Source organism: Balaenoptera physalus, assembly GCF_965194825.1.
Source record: "Balaenoptera physalus genome assembly, chromosome: 12".
In the NCBI taxonomy this organism is placed as follows: domain Eukaryota; kingdom Metazoa; phylum Chordata; class Mammalia; order Artiodactyla; family Balaenopteridae; genus Balaenoptera; species Balaenoptera physalus.
Genome location: NC_138897.1, coordinates 47,038,946 through 47,061,176, shown reverse-complemented (window position 1 = coordinate 47,061,176; position 22,231 = coordinate 47,038,946). Strand labels below are relative to the sequence as shown.

Here is a 22,231-nt window from a genome sequence, read left to right as displayed (position 1 = left end):
TCCTGCCTTGTAGCCATCTCCCTCCTGTGCTCAAGTTCACGGTCCATATTCCTCTTCTCCAGTGCCTGTTTCATGTGATCCATAGCCAGGATCCAGATCAGAATAGTTCAGCAGCCCACTTCCTCTGGTTACCTGGGCACAGACACCAATCAGGACGATGGGGGAGATCTCATCATCACTGCTCTCTTTGTATCCTGTACCCAGACATCCCCAAGGACTAGATCCAGAGAATTTGTAGATCAAGCATATAGAGAATAATTATAGGAATACCAGCTATTTCCCTCCAGAAAATTTAATTAATAAATAAATTCAACTTGTAATGCCATCTCCCTTGGAGTATCTCACTTGCTAAATTGAAAAATTGGGTAAATAACATTAAGAAATACAAAGAACATCCTTGTTATGTGATATACAGAGAAGGTTGCAAAATTGGAATCACATCTGAATTCATCCAAATCTAATAAATATTTAAGTAATTCAGTGGGAAAGTGATTTGTATTCCTCTGCTCCAAACCAGAGATATGCCAAAAAGTTTTCTTTTGACATGACTCACATTATTCATTTGTTCATGTATAATGTATTGTACCCATGTACCCGGCACTACCACTTTTGATTTCATGCATTTTTCCATTTAATGAACACAATCCCCACTTTATAGATGAGGAAAGTGAGGCTCTAAGTCAAGGCTAAAAGGGTATGCACTTGTAGTAGAAGAGCTAGATGTGGACCTAGGTCTTTGGACTCCAAGTCCGGTGTTAATTTCAACTTCAAGTCCAGGATCTCAATAGATGTTAGTTTTGTTCTTCAAATGTAGTATCAGAAGTGAGCAAAGAGATAGGAGACTAAAACTTGAAAGTTGTTGGTGGAAAAGCATATGTGGTGTGTATAGTTCTCAGGAATTAAAACATAAGTATATACTTCATTGAGAAAATCAACATATTTATTTTCAAACACCAAAGTGTAATGAAAAGTGAACCTTAAACTTGGTGAAGATGTGGAGAATCTGGAACTCTCACACTCCTGATGGGAGTGTAAAACGCTACCACTACTTTGAAAAACACTTTGGAAGTTTCATAATTAAACATACACCTACCATACAACCTAGCCACTTTGTTTCTAAGTATTTACCAAAAGAAATGGAAGTATATGTCTATACAAAGATTTGTACATGATTGTTCATAGCAGCTTTATTCATAATAAACAATAACTGGAGCAACACAAATGTCTGTCAACGGGTGAGTTGATAACCAAATTGTGGCATATCCATTTAACAGAATACCATTCAGCAGTAAAAAAAGGAACAAACTATTATCATGCAACAACATAGATGATTCTCAAAAGAGTTACACTACATAAAAGAATACAGACCAAAAAAAGAGTACATATGGTATGATTCCAGCCATATAGAATTCTAGAAAATCGGGATGGAAAGCAGATCTGTGGTTGCCTGGGGTGGGGAGCAGGATGGGTCAGAAGGTGCATGAGAAGACCTTTGGGGCTGATACACGTGTCCATCGTCTTGATTGTGATGATGTCATCTGGGAATGTCATAACAAGCCCTCGGGGTGAACAGGAAAGAAATAGAAATGGATTTCTTGACTATCCTAGTGAAAGTAACCTTGACTTAAGTTACACGAGCTTACTAACAATGGAACCAAGAAACTGTTCTTGATCAGGTGAGTTAAGTGATCTGTGCCTTAGTTCTACTGCTGCATTGTAGAGATAACTTTTCCTTCTCCCCTGCCTGCCTTCCTGCTTACTTTAACTTTCCCTTTTTTCTTATTTCAAACCTCATACTACTAAAAATACGTAAATAAATGAAAATATTTTAAATGCTCAAATGCAGTTTTGATAGCCTTTCAAACACTAGAATTTCAGTGTTGGTTTTCTCTTTTCTTTGTAAGGGGTCAGTGTGTACAAGTGGGAAAATGCTTTAAAGCCACATAGACTTGTTAATTTTAATCACAAGTACTATATACTTCAGAGTTGCTAAGAAACTAGATCTTAAAAGTTCTCGCCACAAAAAAGAACTGATAATTATGGAACATGATGTGTTAGCTAACGCTATGTTGGTAGTCATACTGCAATATAGAAATGTATCAAATCAATATAGAAATGTACCAAATCAACACCTGAAACTTACACAGTGTTATATACCAATTATATCTCAATATTTTAAAAAGCCAACTAGACCTGGATACAAATGCCAGGTGACTTCCCTTGGACCTTTGCGTTTGTCAGTTAACTTCCTTGATCCTCACATTCCTCACATGTAAGTATTTCAAGGGTCTATTATGAAGAATAGAAATAACTCTCTACTGTGATGTTCAGAAAATCATTTTGTTTGCTGTTACACATTGTACATCAGCTCTTTGAGATCCTGCACTATGTGCCTTTACTGATGTCAACTCCTATAGCAGTGGAACACATACCGAAGCCTATGAGGCACCTTGACAAAACAGGACAGATGGTACGTGTGTAATAATGAATTTACCTTTCCATGCACTCTGGTCTGATGTGTCCACTCTGCTTTCATTGCATGTAGTGCACCTGGTGGACATTTGGAACGTCATAGAAGCTTTGAGGGAAAATGGTCTGAACAACGTGGACCCAAACATAGAACTCAACGTGGCCCGATTGGAGGCTGTGCTCTCCACCATTTTTTACCAGCTCAACAAAAGGATGCCGACCACTCACCAAATTCAGGTGGAGCAGTCCATCAGCCTCCTGCTAAACTTCCTGCTGGCAGCCTTTGATCCGTAAGCTCCCTCTGAATATCTGTGACTCACTACACGTCCGGTCTCCCCTTCCTCTTGCGCTTCTTGGTCTTTATTCCAAAGAATTTTCTAGAGTAACCAACTGCTTCTCTTTTTCTTGGTCAGATACTTATCCCAATAAAGTTTCTATGTGTTTAATATAAATTTTAAATGCTTTGGAAATGACTTAAGAGAGTAAAATAGCTCCATAGGAAATGGAGGACAATTGTATTTTATGTGCTGACCTTTATTTAACTCATCCCACGCTTCCTAGAAGCTATGGACGCTTGGAAACGTTGCGTGATAGGTCTGTGGAACGATTTAATGAACCATGATGTGGGAGGGTGTTTTTAACGCTCTCCTTTGCAAATTGTCCAAGACAGTGCTTCTGAGACGTCATAACAAGACCCCAGAGCAAACAGATGTTGAAAAGGGTTCCTTCCTTGACCAGCCTAGTAAAAGTAGCCGTGACTTGCATTAAATGGACTGGTCGATAATGTACCATGTAAAACAACGTGATGCCATCCACACGCCACGACTGAAACTCAGCCTCATTATCTTTTAACTTCCCCTCGCAGACTCAGGGAATTTCAGAACTGTCTGAGATCTTAAAGACCATTCTTCCAAACCTCTCATTTTACAGATGAAGGACCCGAAGCACAGAGAGATTGTCACTTGTCCAGTGACAATCGGCAGGTCCAGTGGCTCTCAGCATGAGAGTGGCAGAGTGGGAATTTAGAGATTCAGCTTCGATTTTTTTTCCAAGGCACATGCGGCAGCCCTGTGAAATGTAAAACCTCCCCTGAATCCCATTATCTGCCGAAAATTTCAAAGGGGCTTTTGCTGATGGCCCCTAGGCTAGATATAGGATCAGCACCTCCAATTTCACCCGTGGTTTTGAATATTAAGAAGGAAAATATTAATATTTTATTATTGACTATTAAGAAGGAAAATTGCTAGCTTGACCTTTCAGCAATCCCATTTTAAGACTCTCAGAAGATTTTGCTTAGTCTCGTTGTCTAGCCAATGCTTGGGAATATTTAAACCCAGCACTGGAGATGTTCCAGCCAGGCTAATGTTATTATGCCACTCACAAAAGTCACCAGCTGTCACTTTGCACCCTAGCGTGGTGACAGAATTGTACGTGCTCAGTTTGACCGGTATACATTATTGTCTCCATGTTAATATTTTGAGAAATTCTCAAGTTGAAATAAACAAGCAGTCCAGCCTGATAGATTCCACGCTTAGTCTGTGCAGCCTTCAGATGTGATGTACTGCTTTGGGCTAATCACTGTGGTAGCCAAGCGACAGGGCTGGGAGAGGAAGATGTGGTTCCACATGACAGGTGACAGAGTGGAACCAAGCCATGGAATTTCTATAACAGAATTTCTGTCGTGTCCCCTTAGCAAGAGCATGGCAGCTTTCAGACCCGTTACTGAAGTCTTCAGGAACCTTATTTGTTATAACAATGGAAAATGTAAATAGAGAGAATTTCCTGCTACATCTTGGGGTATTTCTAGAGGATTCATAAGGAATCAAAGCTAAAAAATAATTTGGACCAACTCTGTAAATACAGAAATGGGGCCAAATTAACAATAAGGATGGGGTATTTTGTGAAACAGATGGGGCTTAACCTAATAGACTTTTCACTTTTGTTTGGAAATATTGGGAAGAGCATTTCAAAAAACAGAGCTGTAAATGTTCTCTAAATAGCTATGATAATGTAGCTGAATCATTGCAAGATTGTTGGATGCTAAGCTTAAGGATTATACCAAGGTAAAGAGTAGTTCACACAAATGTTCAGAAGAAATGTTTGATTCCTAATCTTCTTACACATAGGAAGGCCCCTGATGTATTCTTTCAGCAATCTCATTGTAGTAGATTTAGAAACACATCCACCCAGAGAAATCTCATTGTAGAGATTCACAGACACATCCACATAGAGACCCCAGTCTGCAGATACTTCTGCCTGCTCTCCTTTGGCAGAGCAAGTGAATACAGGCAGTTCTACTGAAAAACAAATTTTCTGTCTGATGGATTTTGAAATTTTAGACAATGTGAGAGGTAAGCCATCAGTAAGTCCCACTACCTGGAAATACAATTTAGAAGTGAATATAAGAATGGAAACAAGAATAAAATGACTGTTCAATTCTATCTCTTATAATAGTAAACTTCTAATTATCCAATTGAGATCCAGTATGGAAATCTGATGTCACTTCCTACTACCTGTCCCATAGTACCCAAATATTTATTTTTTATTTTTTATTGAAGTATAGTTGATTTACAGTGTTGTGTTAATTTCTGCTGTATAGCAAAGTGATCCAGTTATACATATATATACATTCCTTTTTTATATTCTTTTCCATTATGGTTTATCATAGAATGCTGAACATAGTTCCCTGTGCTATACAGTAGGACCTTGTTGTTTATCCATTCTATATATAATAGCTTACATCTGCTAATCCCAACCTCCCACCCCATCCCTCTCCCACCCCCTCCCCCTTGGCAACCACAAGTCTGTTCTCTATGTCCATGAGCCTGTTTCTGTTTGTAGATAGGTTCATTTGTGTTATATTTTAGATTCCACATATAAATGATATCGTATGGTATTTGTCTTTCTCCTTCTGACTTACTTCACTTAGTATGATAATCTCTAGTTGTATCCATGTTGCTGCAAATGGCATGAATTCACAGAACCCAAGTATTTAAGGGAGCCTTCTGTAGTTTGGTAGACATGAATGAGCCTGATACTGGTAGATCAATGCTGTGCTGTTGCTATTTCAAAATCACTGAAACATTTAGGAGATTTTCCCCTCATCTGCTGTATTTTAAATGCACATACTAAAAGAAAAAGAGAGGGAAAATCCAAAATAAAAGAGTTAGAGATGCCTTAGCAACCTGGACTCTAAAGAGGTAATGTAAAAAAAAAAAAAAAAAAAAATTTAAAGGAAAGACATTAATTTAAACCCATGAAGAATAAGAACTTGCATTCAAAGAAATGTGTTCATTATTCTGCTTGTGCCTTAAAGTTCACCAGCCCCAGCCAGTTGAACTCTGCCAAGAAATAGTGACCTGAAATGAGGATCAAGGTCCACTTGACTTGGATGCATCCCTGGGAACCAGACTCACTTTCCCACAACCATAGTTCCCCAAGAGTAGCACCCTTCTGTTCCTCTTCCCGCCAGAGTCACCTGGATCTCAGTTCTCACACAGGCATGCTTGCCACAGGCTGTAGTCGGTTTCCCGGTTGTCAGGTTTCTTGGCTCTTTGGCCAAGTCAGCCTCAAGATACAGTACATCGCTACATACATAGGATGATTCGTAGACTGTCAGGAGCTAGCATGTGCCTCCAATGGCCTATGCCGTGCTTGCCGTCCTGTCACTGAATAGGCAGTCCCTTCAGCCTAGAAGGTTTTTGTCTTGATCACTTTCCTTCTAAAAATGGATACTTGGGAGGGATATCACCCAGCGGGCTATTAACCAACCAACTTCTAAGCAGACCCTTTCTACAGCCAGAAGCTTTCTTCTCTAAGTGTCTCTAGGGAAATGGAGGGGTGTGCCTGGGAAGCATGGGAAAGGAGGTCTCAGAAGAAGGGAGCAGGGCTGAGAGGGAAGAAGAATACAAGGAAATGACCAGAGCCCTGAGTCAGTCTCCTCCTCTTCTGTCTTTCCTTCTGTGTCCCCCCAGGAACTGGCCTGCCTTGCCTCCTCCCCCGTTTGCTGGCAGAAGCCTTCCCCTGATGCTCTCTCTTTCAGAACCCACTAACTCGGCAGCCCTTTTCCTCTCACTTGTCCATATCCCAATGGGGGAGGGAAATCTCTTTGAAGTGTTCTAAGGACTTTTTATGTTATTACTTTTTAGGGAATTGAAAGTAACAACAACAACAAAATGGCGGAAAGGTACAAGATGAAAATAATTCTTTAAAAAAAACCCACAAAAAACATATATGCCTTTATTGAGGTATAATGGTTACCTAGAAGATAATTCTTCAAAGTTGATCATGTATGGCCTTTTGGAGAGGTGGGGTCATAGACACTGATACACTGTGAAGCCCTTCAGCTCTCATGGCCAAGCTGCTCACCCTCTGCCAGGTCCCACTGTTCCTTGAACATGACTCTGATAGTCTCTTGAGATGCCTGTCTCTCTGCTTATCTGACTGACCCCCACAAGCTACTTTCAAGTGGGACCATGTCTTTTTCTTTATATGTACAGCACCTGAGCCAATATCCAGCTCATAATGAATCAGTGAGTGAATGAATAAATGAATGAAAATCAAAGGTGGGCTTAGCTCTTATCACACTAATTTCTTTTCATTCTTTCTCTGAGATTAAGTCCTCCTTAATCTCCAGTCTTTTACTAAATCTAGTGGGTCTAAGTTTGCTCGGTCATCTAGATTCATACCCTCTGTTTTCACTTCTCCTCCACAGAGAAGATCACTAGATGTCCCTGGTTACTAATGTGGGTGATCCCATTTTCACAGAAGACATTAACGTGCTTCTCGTTACCTTCTTCCTGCTTCCCCGGGAAACACTAACATCAACTTCCGTCAGTTGACTTAATCTCATTTCAATTCAGGAGCCTCCCTTCTTGGCACAGTTCCTCATAAAGTAGATTATATGACAGGGGCCTCACTTTTAGCAAATATTATTTCCACATATATTCGAAATCTCAAAGTAGGACAATGATATATATTAAACAGTGGTTCTTCTATTTTTGGAGGTCAATTCTTTCTTTCTTTTTTTTTTTAATGTAGAGTCAGATTTTTTTTTTTAATATCTTTACTGGAGTATAATTGCTTTACAATGGTGTGTTAATTTCTGCTGTATAATAAAGTGAATCAGCTATACATATACATATATCCCCATATCTCCTCCCTCTTGCGTCTCCCTCCCACCCTCCCTATCCCACCCCTGTAGGTGGACACAAAGCACCAAGCTGATCTCCCTGTGCTATGCGGCTGCTTCCCACTAGCTATCTATTTTACATTTGGTAGTGTATATATGTCCATGCCACTCTCTCACTCCGTCCCAGCTTACCCTTCCCCCTCCCCGTGTCCTCAAGTCCATTCTCTACATCAGTTCTTAATGCGAATTCTCTAATAATGATAATAATATTATAATTATGCTAAGATGCACTCAGCATTTACTGTGTGCCAATAATCTTACTGGTTTGGTGTTACATTATTATAATTTTCCAGGTTGAGTAAGTGATGAAGCTGAGACATAAAAAGGTTAGATAATTTGCAGGTCATACAGCTTCCTACTAGGTGAGGTAAGTGGGGAAAAATCCTTTTGTTTCAGGCATCAGTTTAAATTCAGCTCTATTCACGCTTTCTGTTTCGTCTCTTTATATGAGAATTAATGTGCTTTTTTCCCCCAGACTTACCCTGCTTATTACAGGATATTATTATTATGCTCACATTCCTAACCTTTCTAGTTTGTGATCTTTAGACATATTTGACAGAGTGTATGTGAAAGAGCTATTTGGACTTAACAAGTTTTACACTGTAGACTTACAGTTTTATGACAGCCATCCAGAGCTCCAAATCCATCGTATAATAGTCTTTCATAGAGAATACAAAATTCTGGAATTTTCCTCTTTGTTTGACATCTTGAACCTTGCTGAGCCATTTGAATATCCTTTCCCACTGCTGAGCCCCCGACATGATGAAAGGTACCACAGCACTGTTTCAGATGCATGGATGTGAAATAATCCTGGAACTCTGCCAAAATCCTTCTGCCTTTTGAGTTGTAAAAATGATTCTGATGTTCAATGCAATATGCACTGCAAAATACACCAACAAAATGTGTTGTTTACATGTGAGGCTCTATGGATGGGTGAGAATGAAGGAAAAAGAGAAGAGTCACACGAAACCAAATGTTCTCCTCTTGGCATTTTATTATGTATGTGCCTCCATCTTTAAAATGTACTTGGCTTGGTGATTTTTTTCTTAGCACATCTTAAATCCAAGATGTCCACATTCTCTACTCACTAAAATTTTGTGCTGGTGGGAAATACCTTGTTCCAAGATTCCTACATGTTGCTAAAATGGAAGCTCTTTCCAAAGAATTTTCATAGTTGTCGGTAAATTGAACATCCGTAATGTCACTCATCTTCCTGTCAGATGTACTTTGGATGAGTGGCAGGTGGGATTTCATGGGAGTGAGGGAGACATGTCAACAGATTTGGCCCCTTCCGTTCTCCATTCTAGACAAACTGCTGGCAAATTCACCTGGCCCAGTGCTATGAGGAATTACTTTCCCGGATGTTTTGCTAACATTATGGGGAGCCCAAAGTGATGCCAGGGCCAAATAAGGGATTTATTTCTATGTGTTCACATGTTAACTTTAGTCTCCCCAAAACAAGAGTAATTATGTCTGTGATCCCTTCTAAATTCAACATCTCACATGACTGCACCATCTAATATTAAGGGCCATTAAGTTAACCTTTGTAGTTTTCCTCAAAACTTAGTATTGCTCAGTATAAAACTTAAGTGGTAAATCAGAACATTTCACTTGTGCATTCATTAATTTAACTAACATGTATTAAGAACTCGCTATGTTCTAGGTGCTACAATAGACTGGGGATGATAGTTGAGTAAGACATGGACTCTGCCCTTAAAATGTGTTGTATTAAAATTAACTAGTTTTGACTCCTTATCCCAAGTAGATGATGGGCAAATTTGGAGGGTAGGAGCCACATCTTATTCATCTTTTTATGCCCCACCTCTGAGGCATTGCTAATAAATATGTATTGAGTTAATAAATGTGTGTTCCATATGAACAAAATAATTCCCAGAGGAGAAACGTGTTATGGCAGAGGCATGTTGTGGAAGACAGAGGAGGAAGCAATTCTCCCAGTGAATTAAGCCACCAAAGTGTGTGAGAAACCCAAGTGTGAGTGCTGGGCCTTTGCTGATCATAAATGCTTTCCAAATGCTTTGGTAAAATATGTTGGTAAGAGAAGAACTCCTGGTTTTAGTATTCTTAAATAGAGAAATAATTCCTTGAGCCTGTTCAAAAAAGAATCGGTCAGGATTCAATCTCACTTTCAGGCACTTGATATTTGTCCTGGGGTTCTGTAATTTCAAACAGGGAACTCTCTTGGGAACTTGGAGAAATTTTATATTCTGTTTCTGTTGACCTAAAGCAAATAGACTACCAGTTATTTCTCCAGAAAGGGGAGAATAAAGGGTGTATTCGGGATCAACAAGGAATTGCTATTCGGGGTCTGCAACCCTGGAGAGTCCCCACAGGGCAAAGCAAGGAGAGCACTTTTATAGAGGGAGAAAGGAAGTTGGGAGGGCTGTAGTAAACGAAGAGTCCATGGCTTTTCATTGGCTGAGTTCTTGCCAGGAAGGAAGAGGAGTCCTTCTTCTTCCGGTTGGGCTCTGTTATCATCGCAGGGCAGGAGAGCGCCCCCTGCTGGCCTCCTGACTATTTAATTGAGGTTTCTGTTTATTAAATTTCTACAGTTCCAACTTCAGCCTACCATCCCAGACCTATCAGTATCTATTTGTTCTTTTTCCTTCTTGTCAAAAGTAGATTTTCCTTCCCAGACAACTTTTCCCTAAAAGTAGTATCTTAGTTAAAAGAAGTCAGTTTGTCTCTTTGTATAGTCATAGAAAAAGCCCAGCATAAAGCAGTTACTCATTTTCTGTGATGATGAGTCAAACTTTGAAGTAATGCATGTTTTTAAGACAGACACTCTACCAATCTCCATATATATATTTTAACCAAAGAGTAAGTGCTTTCCTTTTCCCATTTTCAATCACGTATGCCTCAGGAAAATTTGAAATTTTTCAGAATGAGCAAACAAGGTATAAGGGGAAATAAACAATGTAAAGAAACATTGATTAGTCAAGCAATTTTAGTTTCTACCTTTGATAATTTGCTGGTTCTCTTAAATATCCTTTTAGGTGTTAATTAAATACCAAGATAACAATTTAATTGGGTATTTTTGATGTCGAGCTAGAACAGGAAAGTAAAATTTGCAAAGGCAAAAGCTTCAGGATAATTGGCTTAAAAAAAAATCTATTTCATGATGCCAAAAAACAAATAGTGAGGGAGAAATGAGTAAAATATGTATATGCCTTTTGTTCTCTCTCTACATTGAAAGAGAAAACATTAAAATAAGTAAAATTTTGTTTTACTTTAAAAGTAGAATTATTCTTTTAATTAAAATGATAGGCTGGTAGTAAACTTATTTTTAAAGCTTTTACTGTACCTTTTACACTAACAGCTTTCATTCACAAATAAAAGCTTATGTGGTCATGTCATTGGTCACTGATTCTGAGGCCCACTCTGGCCCTAAAAGTCAATGATTCTAATGGCTACACTGTATGCTGTATCCAGTATACACTGTACACTGTAGACAGTACTCTCAAACACATTTGGCTCTGTTGCCGCTTTCTTTTTTTTTTAATTTTTTTTTATTGAAGTATAGTTGATTTACAATGTTGTGTTAGTTTCTGGTGTACAGCAAAGTGATTCAGTTTTATATATATATTTCTTTTTCACATTCTTTTCCATATGTTTTATTACAAGATACTGAATATAGTTCCCTATGCTATAGAGTAGGTCCTTGTTGTTTATCTATTTTATATATAGTAGTTTGTATCTGCTAATCTCAAACTCCTAATGTACCCCTCCCCCACCTCCTTTCCCCTTTGGTAACCCTAAGTTTCTTTTCTATGTCTGTGAGTCTGTTTCCGCTTTGTAAACAAGTTCCTTTGTATCATTTTTTTTAGGTTCCACATAAGAGTGATGTCATATGGTATTTGTCTTTCTCTTTCTGACTTACTTCACTTAGTATGATGATCTCTAGGTCCATCCATGTTGCTGCAAATGGCATTATTTCATTCTTTTTTGCAGCTGAGTAATATTCCATTGTATCTATGTACCGTATCTTCTTTACCCATTCCTCTGTCGACAGACATTTATGTTGACTCCATGTCTTGGCTGCTGTGAATAGTGCTGCTATGAACATAGGGGTGCATGTATCTTTTCAAATTAGAGTTTTTCTGGATATATGTCCAGAAGTGGGATTGCTAGATCATATGGCATCTGTTGTTTCTTGAGGTGGCAATCTGAACTACACGTGAAACTGAAGGTGTGCTGTGGCCGTAGCTTTTCATAAAAGCAAGACAAGCGTGTAGACTTTTTCTAGTGCTCCTCTTGGAGCACCATTTGCCCTGCAGCATTAGGGACAATCTACGTTTTTCATCCTCAGCACACTCTGGTGGGTCTACGTCCTGAATTGTGGCCAACAGCCAACATTCCATATGTGGCATTTAACCACTTTACTCCTAGAGGCATTGCATGTACAGAACTCACTTTGGAACAATATGCCGCTTTCCTGCTCGTTTGCCCAAGACTCCTAGGAGCCTCCTGTTATCCATCCTCAAGAGCTTGACTTTTCACTTCTTAGATACTTAAGAGATTTCACTGACTGTTCATGAGTCAAACTGTCCCAACTAAGGAAGATTCCTAATGAGAATAGCTCTTATGTTCTCCATTCGGGATGTACCAACTTCTCCCTAATTTTTGCTTCCGATGTCAATGCCAATTCTTTTTTCACAACAAAAGAGGGACACTGATCCCAAGATGACTTTGTTTAAGTAATGGTCTTTGGTGTGGAACCTTGTCAAAGACCTTTAGAAAATCTTTCTCTTTCCACTCCTTTTCTTCATCCTGTTATATCTACTGAAAATGTTCTTTAAAAAGATCCCATTGTATTTAACTCTTTGGTGCCTCCGTTCTCCATAGCCAAGTCCACCATCTCCACTCACTCATTCAACTCCTTAAAGGTTTATCCAGTGCCAGGGCTGAGCAAGGTCTGAACTCACCTGGTACTGGCGTGCTTCCCACGGTGTACATTCCTGCATACCCCTGAATCCTTCTTTGTGACAGGGGTCACATTTGCAATCTGACATAGTAGCTTACATACCAATAAATTCCAGTGGCCTAATTTCACCCTTCAGTTCCTGCAAAACTCTCATTGAGCCGCCCTCCACTGGGTGATTTATCTTGATTGATTATGTCAATTTGGCAAAATAGCTCTGATACAACCACTCTTGGGTTTAATAGCAGTAATCTTGCATTTCCAGCAACAATACAGGACTGCTCATATCCCTAGGACCTTCTGCATTAAAAGCTAAGGTTTAAGAATTCACCCGTGAGCTATCATCATTTCATCCTCTGGAGAGCTCTCTGTCCCAACATCATCTGTGGTCTGTCCTCTTTCTTGAGTTAAATTGTCCTCTCTGAGTAACACTTACATATATACACTACCAAATGTAAAATGGATAGCTAGTGGGAAGCAGCTGCATAGCACAGGGAGATCAGCTCGGTGCTTTGTGACCACCTAGAGGGATGGGATAGGAAGGGTGGGAGGGAGATGCAAGAGAGAGGGGATATGGGGATATATGTATACATATAGCTGATTCACTTTGTTATACAGCAGAAACTGACACAACATTGTAAAGCAATTATGCTCCAATAAAAAAAAAAAAGATGTGAAAAAAAAATATGGAAATTAATCCTGAAATTAACCCCAGACCATTTCAAAGCACTGGGTTTTACAGATCTTGAACTACTCTAAAGTAAATGTTGAAAATGTGAACTGCATAAAAAATAAAAATAAAAAAAATTGTTCTCTCTGACTCATTGAAAGAAACTTGCATTTGCTCTTGAGATCTCACATATAATACTCTTCAATTTCTCTGCATTTTGAAGATTACTTTATCACTATATTACTCCTATTCTTCCACACTTTGTAGACTCTCCTGTTATTACTTGAACCATGTTTCAGCTTAGGAAGAGAAGCTAATTACTTCCTAAAATAAAGTTATTGATACTTCCAGTTATCCGTGCAATTGGGAATGCAGGGGATATGGAATAATTTTGAATGAGGTGGTTTTTACAAAATCATTGCATTTTTATTACAGCTACCTGCCCTAAAATTAGTGAACCACTTAATCAAAATTCTAGGGCACCTGTTATAATGATTAATAGTCATTAATTAATATAAGGAATTTATTGTTCACTAACGCTGTGTGAGACAAAGTGTGAGGCACTGGGAATTCAACTAATTGAGAGGACATAATTTCTGCCCCCAAGGATCTCACAGTGTGGAGTCGAAATACATGCAGACATGTAAATAAACAAATCAAGGTCATTCAGTGATAGGTGAGTGACAGATGCCAAATAATTGGTAAAAGTAAAGGGAAGAGTGATTGCTTCCACATCAGGGGAAGAACTGTTTTCCGAGCAGAGTGAATGATGAGATTGAGCTGAGACTCCATGAATGGGTGGGAGAGTCCTGAGCAGAGCATAGCGGGAAGGGCATTGATAGGACACTGTGGTGTGGAGTGCAACAGAAATGGTAGCAGATGAGCCTGGAGAAAACAGATAAGGTTAGAACTATATCCCGTGGGCAAACGGAGGCAACAGGGTTTTAAATAATGAAGTACCATCATCCCTCGGTATCTGCAGGGGTTTGGTTCCAGAACCTCCTACTGATACCAAAACCCGGGGATGTCTCTTACAGACAACCCCTATATCCACCCACGGTTGCTTAAATCCACAGATGCAGAACCGCGAATACAGGGCTCTGAGTGTAACATGGTCAGATCTGTGATATGAGTGTGCAAGCAGAGAGATCATTTAAGAAGTTATTACAGGGCTTCCCTGGTGGTGCGTTGGTTAAGGGTCTGCCTGCCAATGCAAGGGACACGGGTTCGAGCCCTGGTCCGGGAGGATCCCACATGCCTCGGAGCAACTGAGCCCGTGCACCACAGCTGCTGAGCCTGCACTCTGGAGCCCGCGAGCCACAACTACTGAAGCCTGCACACCTGGAGCCCGTGCTCTGCAACAAGAGAAGCCACCGCAATGAGAAGCCCGCACACCGCAAGGAAGAGTAGCCCCCGCTCACCGCAACTAGAGAAAGCTCCCGCGCAGCAACGAAGGCCCAATGCAGACAAAAATAAAATAAATACATTTATTTTTTTTTTTTAAAGTTATTACAGTGTTAAAGCCAGAGCTGATAGAAGCCATGGCAGTCGGAAGGGAAAGAAGGAAGTGGGTTTAATATACAGTGAAGGGGGTATATCTAAACATTTATTTGGGTGGTAGTGAATTAAGGAAGAGCAAAAAATCAAGGGTGACCCCTTGCCCAGAATTCATTTCTGGGTAACTAGGTACATGGTGATTCTGACAACCCGAAGAGGGACTGTAGGAGGAAGAGCAGGTTAGTAGTTAAGTTGGTCAGAGTATTATGAGAGGGCTTTGAAAGATAATGAGTTCTACTTTGAACATACTTGGTTTGATGCAGGATATCCAAGTGAAGATTTCTAATATGTAATTATGTAAGTCTGGTGCTTAGCCTTAGAAATATAAACAGGAGAGTCACTAGCATATAAGACTGGGTCAGTTTTGCATTCTGGCTAGCTGCCTTCTAGGTACTATGCTAAGAATGACAGCAACGAAGATGAATAACAAATGATTCCTCTCTGGAGTCTAGTAAGGAACAAAGACACAATAATTTATTATGTCTTATTCTTCTAATATGTCAGATATCTGAATCTTATTCATATAAATTACTTATTCTATATATTAAACCCTTGTCAATACAGACTCTACTTACCTTTCAGCTACATTATTATTTTAAATAACTCTTTTGATCATTCTTAAGAGTAGCAACCACCAAAGAAATGAATTACTAATATGATATGCTGTCTTGTTCCAAGGATATAATAAACAGTTTATTCCAGCTGGAAAAATCATTTAGCAGAAATATTCTACTTCTTATAGAATGACCTTTATATCACATTTTGTGAAGGATAAGTTAGATATACCTCTTGAATCAACGAAGATTTGGCCACTCTCATGTCATTTAGGTAGGAGAACTATTCAAAAGAGCTCTTACTTTTGCCCCTTTAAAATACCAACTCCCTTTGAAGAGTAAATGTATCACTTTTAAGGACAGTTGGCTTGTGGGTAGGAAATGATTGTTGAAAAAAAAAGTGTGATGAAAAAGTCTCCATATTAACCCTAACCCTTTTAAAATTCAGGAATTACCTGACACACACAACTTAAGATTTTTCTGAAGCCTTGTTTAAATAAATTATAGAAACTGTGGCATCATCATACATAAAATTATTTATGAAACCCAAAGTGAAAAGAATGTTCTGTAATTTTCATCCCTAGGTAAATAGCACATATTTCTTTGGCTACCAGTCTATGCTTTGAGCAAGGGGCATAGACAAAGAATAACTTAAAGATTCTGCAATCTCTTGAAAAAAGGAAACACCGAATAGAAGAGTTTTTCAGAAACATGTGCTGAACTGTATTCATAACCTTTTTTAAAATGGATATGTTCACATAATGCATGCAGCTCTGTTGTCCTATGATTTCTACAGAACAGAAAATGTCAAACTGTGTTATTGGATGTTCTTCACATGACATCTCTTTTTTTCTATCATCATTAAACAGGGAAGGCCATGGTAAAATTTCAGTATTTGCTGTCAAAATGGCTTTAGCCACATTGTGTGGAGGGAAGATCATGGACAAATTAAGATGTAAGTTATTCTCTGCATCTCTGTTTGCTTATCCCTCCTGTATACCATGTTTTCCTCTACCCCATTCCTGCCAGGTCCCCCTGACCATTTGTGACTTTCCTCATTCTATGAGAGTTGTTTGAAATATCATCTTCATTTGTCCTTGGATTTTGTCGTAGAAATGTTTTCATATTAGATAAATGTCAATGAAATGAATGTTTTCCTTCTACGTATGGATTATTATTTTTTATAACCTGTTGAGGATCACCAGTTACACTGTTCATGATACTAAAGTAAGATATACATTCTTTCACATTCATTGTACTGTAGAACTGCCTCACAGGCATAAGTTCATCACCATAGGGAGATGAAGACCGTGTTGGGCAACCTTCCGTTTCTCGATCATCTCAAGCCAAAGTTCCTGGCACATTTCCTCATTCTTCTCCACCAATGCTGTTCAAATCACTGGGCACTCCAAAGTTTCCAAAGTAGACATTGCCAGGGTGTAGGCATAGGAATTATGTACAGAAACTATAAACTGAGAATTAACTGATGCCAATAAAGACATGATAGCTAGAGTGTTGAGTGATTATGGGCCTTTTGTGTACATTTTGTCACTAAATGTGGTAGTTTTTTAACCAACAAAACAGTGAGAGTTTTCTGATTTGTTTGCATGAAGCTGAGACATAGAGAGTTAATCACAGATGGTACCAGGAATTGAACCCTGACTTTTTCCCCGTACACCAGTGGTTTTCAAATTTTAGTATGTATGGAGGGCTTTTAAAAAAAATGGATTTCTGGGTCTCATTTCCAGAATTTCTGATTCAGTAGGCCTAGAGTGGGTGTATAGCAGGCAAGAATTTTCATTTCTCACTAGTTTAAAATCTTGTATATGTGGCTGTTTTGAAGAAAAATTGCCATGTAACCCTCTCCCTTCCCCTAAATATTATGAGTCTGAGTTATAATGCCGTATGACAAAGAACACTGTCATGGGAATTGGGAGTCCCAGGTTGCAGGCCCAGCTGTGTGACTAACTTGCTGATTATTCTGTGGAAGTCACTTCGCTTCTTTAGTCCTCAACTTCTTTCTCCGTCCTAAATTTGGGGATTTTGTTAGGTACCTGTAGGGTCCCTGCTGGCTACAGGCCTCCATGACTCACGGCCTTTAGGCTCTTTTGTCACCTGCTGCCTGTCAGCTGCTGAATGTAATCTCTTGCTTCTTGATGCACCAACAGAGGAAAAATAAAGAAAGATACCGGGGTCAGGGTGGGGGGGACCTTTATTCCTTTGGAATTTCCCCAGACATGTTCCAAGAAGAGTTATGTCATTGGAGCAGTAGATAAGGGGAACCCCACAAAACCACACATCTTCCCTCACTCCCAGGAGCCTCCTTTCATGGACCAGCCAAGTGCAGTCAAGTTTCAGAGAAGCCCAAGCAGACCCTACAAGGTCCAGTTTAGTCTCTCTTCAGTTAGCCTGAAAGATGTAAAACTTTAAAAATATCTACCTCAGTACTTGATTGAGGATAACAGCTAAATTAGAAGGTGGCAGAAACAGTGTTCTTTAAAAAAAAATAACTTAGAGTAATCCCTAAGGCATTTCCTTCAGGGTTAGGCTAGGAAGAGAAAGTTTAGCAAAATGAACCAGGGCAGAAGAAGAAACTCCTGAGGGCCTTGCCTACTGACCTCATGTCACCATTGGCCACTTATGCTGAGGACAGTAGGTAAAGGTTTTTTTCAAAGTCTTAAGAAACATTTTCAAATACTTATTCAGTGTTAGGTACCTGGAGAAAAGGGTCCCTTAATAAAATAAGTTTGAGGAAAACTGAGAAAACCAGTTTTCTGCGCTCAGAACTCCTCAGAGCCTTTCGCGAACCAGGTTAATGCTATGCCATCAAGGACCCAGGTGCTTTCCATCTTTCTACTCAGCTCTCCTCTGTGTCAGATTTTATCCTTCTCCTAAGGTAAAAGGGGGTACAGCAATTTCAGGAGTCACACCCACTCCAGAGGCCCCCCAGCCCTTACGTCTCATGGCCAGGGTGGCATCACAGACCAATTACTACATCAACCACTGCTGACAGGAGAGGAATGCCAATGATGGTCAGGGAGTCTTCCAGCCATTCTCACCTCCTGGGCTGAGAAGGGCCACTACTTTCCCATAGCCAGGAAGAAATTTGGGGCCAATAAAGCTGAAGGGAATGGTTGTTAGGTAAGCAACAAACGACATCAGCACAGTTACAAAATTCAAGATTTAACTAAGTGTTCGAGCAGATCTTTACCACTTGTCAAATCCCTCAAAGTTCTCCCGCAAGTCTGGGATTTCAAAGCAAACAGTGTAACTGCTCCAGTGCTGTTTTCCCACCCCATCCCATCATTCACCAAATACCCATGATCAATGAGCAAAGCATGCATGCTTTCCAGTGGCCAAAGTCAATCCTCTGCAGCTCAGTGAAAGAAGTCACAAATGCACGAGTCCCATTGGAAAGAAGCTGTTCTCCAGTGTGCAGAAATAAGCTTCAGAGAGTCATAAATTCTGTAGAGAAACAGACTGTGTGATCACGACATTTCATGGTACCTTCTGGCAGAGCAGCAGACCTGAACGTGCCCCAGTTCTCTGAATGAGGAGTCACTATATAGTTAATCCCAGAAAGGTAGTTTTAATGGTTTCCAGGTAAGTCAGTTGAAAGCAATTTGGCCAAAAACAATTCAGCTAAAAGCAGTTTGGTTGGAAGAACCTCTCCAGAATGTTAATCAGAAATGAGTATCCTTAGTCACCAATATTTCAGTGATTGAATGAACAAATTGAATTGTTCAAACAGAATGAACAATGTTCATTGGCTGAATGAACAAATATGGGCAAATCCACCCACAGACAGCCATGGTTGACTCTTTTTTTTTTTTTTTTTGACATTTTTTTTAATGGATCTTTATTGGAGTATAATTGCTTTACAATGTTGTGCTAGTTTCTGCTGTACAACAAAGTGAATCAGCCATATGCATACATGTGTCCCCATATCCCCTCCCTCTTGAGCCTCCTTCCCACCCTCCCTATCCCACCCGTCTAGGTGGTCGCAAAGCACCGAGCTGATCTCCCTGTGCTATGCAGCTGCTTCTCACTAGCTATGTATTTTACATTCGGTAGTGTATATATGTCCATGCCACTCTCTCACTTCGTCCCAGCTTACGCCTGCACAGCAAGCTCCATACTCAATGGTGAAAAACTGAAAGCATTACCACTAAGATCAGGAACAAGACAAGGATGTCCACTCTCGCAACTCTTAGTCAACATAGTTTTGGAAGTCCTAGCCATGGCAATCAGAAGAAAAAGAAATAAAAGGAATACAAATTTGAAAAGAAGTAAAACTGTCACTGTTTGCAGATGACATGATACTATACATAGAAAATCCTAAAGATGCCACCAGAAAACTACTAGAACTAATCAGTGAATTTGGTAAGGTTGCAGGATACAAAATTAATGCACAGAAATCTCTGGCATTCCTATATATCAACAATGAAAAATCAGAAAGAGAAATTAAGGAAACACTCCCATTTACCATGGTTGACTCTTGGTAAGTGGAATTGTGGGTTTTCTTTAGTCTTCTTTTGCTGGCTTACATTTAATCATAAAACAGGCGGAGTAATGATTTTATAATAAGCATTGCTTTTATAATAAGAAAAATAAAATGAAAAGATATGGAATGTCTTGGGATTTTCCTTCTTTAAATTCTAATTCACTTTAAGCCAATATGCCAACTGCGCTTGTTGGGCAGTTTTTCTATTTTTGTGCATAGGAATGAAAGAGATTTAGTTCATTCCAACTAGCCCCTTCATGTTGGAGAACACAGGGCAAGAATTGTTAGCTGAAAATAATTTAGAAATTTTAAAAAGCAAAAAAGTAGAAAACAGCAGAAATTTTAAAGCTGAGTTTTAAAAGCTGCTTTAAATGCATTAAAAGGGACAGCAACCCCCATGTTGCATCCCAATTTCCAGTGCTCAGGTCCACCAGGAACCAGTATGCAGGGTGTTCATCAGGCACCCCAGGCAGCAGAGAGTGTGAGGGCGCTCCCTGCAGGCGTGGGACATAGCTACCTATACATAAACGGACCTAATATAATACATTCTGTTTCTGTCAAAGTGGTTTTGGTCTGATTATAGGCTGTTAAGGATCTTAAGGAATTCTGAATCCAATGCAATAAGCCTGGAAAGTCAGGTGCTATTCTAAAGCTTCTGGGGAGGGCTTGTTTATGGCAAACACCTTGTTTTTCCTGAGTTTCTATTACTGAACAGGTTGTTCGACCTCCAAGCTTACCTCCGGGGTAATATTTCTAACTTGCTGGCCTGCCTTTAATTCTTCAGTACCTCCTTCATTACTGATTGTTCTTTATACTTGGCCTAGAAGTCCCTTTTGTAAGGAAATCTTCCCTGACTCACTCCTCCCTCTAGGAACCCTCTCTCTGAGCTCCTGCTGCACCCTGTACACCCTACTGCTCCTGTACTCACACCACCTTGTCACCGTACATGATGTCGTGTCTTCCAGGATGCAAGCACATCTCTGTCACCCCCAATAGACTGGGACCTCCCAGAGGGCAAGAACTATGTCCTGATTTTTCTGTATAACCATGGCTTAGCGCAATTTCATGTTTATTAGGTGCCAAGTTAATTTTAGCTTAATAAATCAATGAATGTAAGTTCTTCTGAAGTATCATTGTAAGGTGCTGCAGGAAACACAAAGGTAATTTAGGCTATGATTTGGAACCTTATAGAACAGTCCTATCGGGGAGGCAAAGTCTAAACATACAAGGTAAATGGCAGAAAAGTGTGATATAAAATTAATAATAAAAACAGATAACATTTCTGTACCATATCCTAGGTGCCAAGCGTGCATCTGTGTGCTTTACAGCTAGTAACTAGCTTAATCCTTGAAACAGCCCTCTATATTATATAGATACACATATATTTCATGTTATAAGCATATGACATATATATGTGTATATATATATATATATATATATATATATATATATATTAAAAAAACAGAGGGCCCAAAATTAAGGTACAAACACATACCATGTTGAGAGCTTCCTCAGAGTCCCCTCATTTCTTTTTAAAAACCTGAGTGGCCATGAACAGGTACTTGCCTTTAATCCCAGGGACTTAGCCCTAGTTTGGCTATTGCTTATTGTACTTTATCTGTACAAATGAATTTAATATTAGCTTCAAGTTTGTGAAAGGTCACTGTTGGTACCCCTTCTGCTTGTACTCTAGTTAGAGATGTTGTTTAAATTATTTCAGTGGGAGATTTGAAAAGCCTAAGCTACTTTTTAAAATGTGCCCTGGCCTAGAAAATCCAAATCTAAAAGTTCATCAGGATGACCAAATTATAGTTAACCGCCTGGCTGCCGAACAAACAACGTGGCAGCTTTAATGAGAAAGTACACTTACTTCTTCAAGGTGTCTTCTTCCTCCTTTTGATTGGAATTCTTGAGTTTCTATATTTGGAATTATACAAGAGTTTTGTTTTTTGCTTTTTGGTTGTTTTTTTGCTGTTGGCAACTTCTTTTTTTGACTAGTTATAATGAAACACGAGAGATGAAATTCACTAAGTAAACAATATTGTGAAAGTGAATGAGAACAACTTTAATTTTCGTTGCTCATGTAGAATTTCTGTAGCTTCATAATTGATTAACTATTTTAAACACAATAGAAACCCTTTGTAAGTGGACTATTTAAAGAAAATGAGAGCCAATTCACATCCTCAAAACAAAATCCAATAAAAGCCTATAATATGCTTAACATCTGGCTGCAGTGTAAAACAATGTCCCCAGATTACATTTTGACCTTGAAAAATTAAGTCCAAAATGAGTAGAGGTAGCATATTGACTTTACAACAGTTTATCCCAGCAGCTGTGCTAGCCTAGT

General features: G+C 39.3%; 1 protein-coding gene across 39 annotated transcripts in view; it reads left to right on the top strand.

Annotated features, from left to right (window-relative positions):
* DTNA (dystrobrevin alpha) overlaps window positions 1-22,231 on the top strand; it is a 387,334-nt gene that overhangs the window by 289,371 nt on the left and 75,732 nt on the right. For all 39 annotated transcript variants that reach the window (XM_082416073.1, XM_082416058.1, XM_082416049.1 and 36 more), the window contains 2 exons: window positions 2,546-2,759; window positions 16,250-16,335. In XM_082416073.1, coding sequence (XP_082272199.1) covers window positions 2,546-2,759; window positions 16,250-16,335 — 300 coding nt within the window. The remainder of the gene's footprint in view (window positions 1-2,545; window positions 2,760-16,249; window positions 16,336-22,231) is intronic.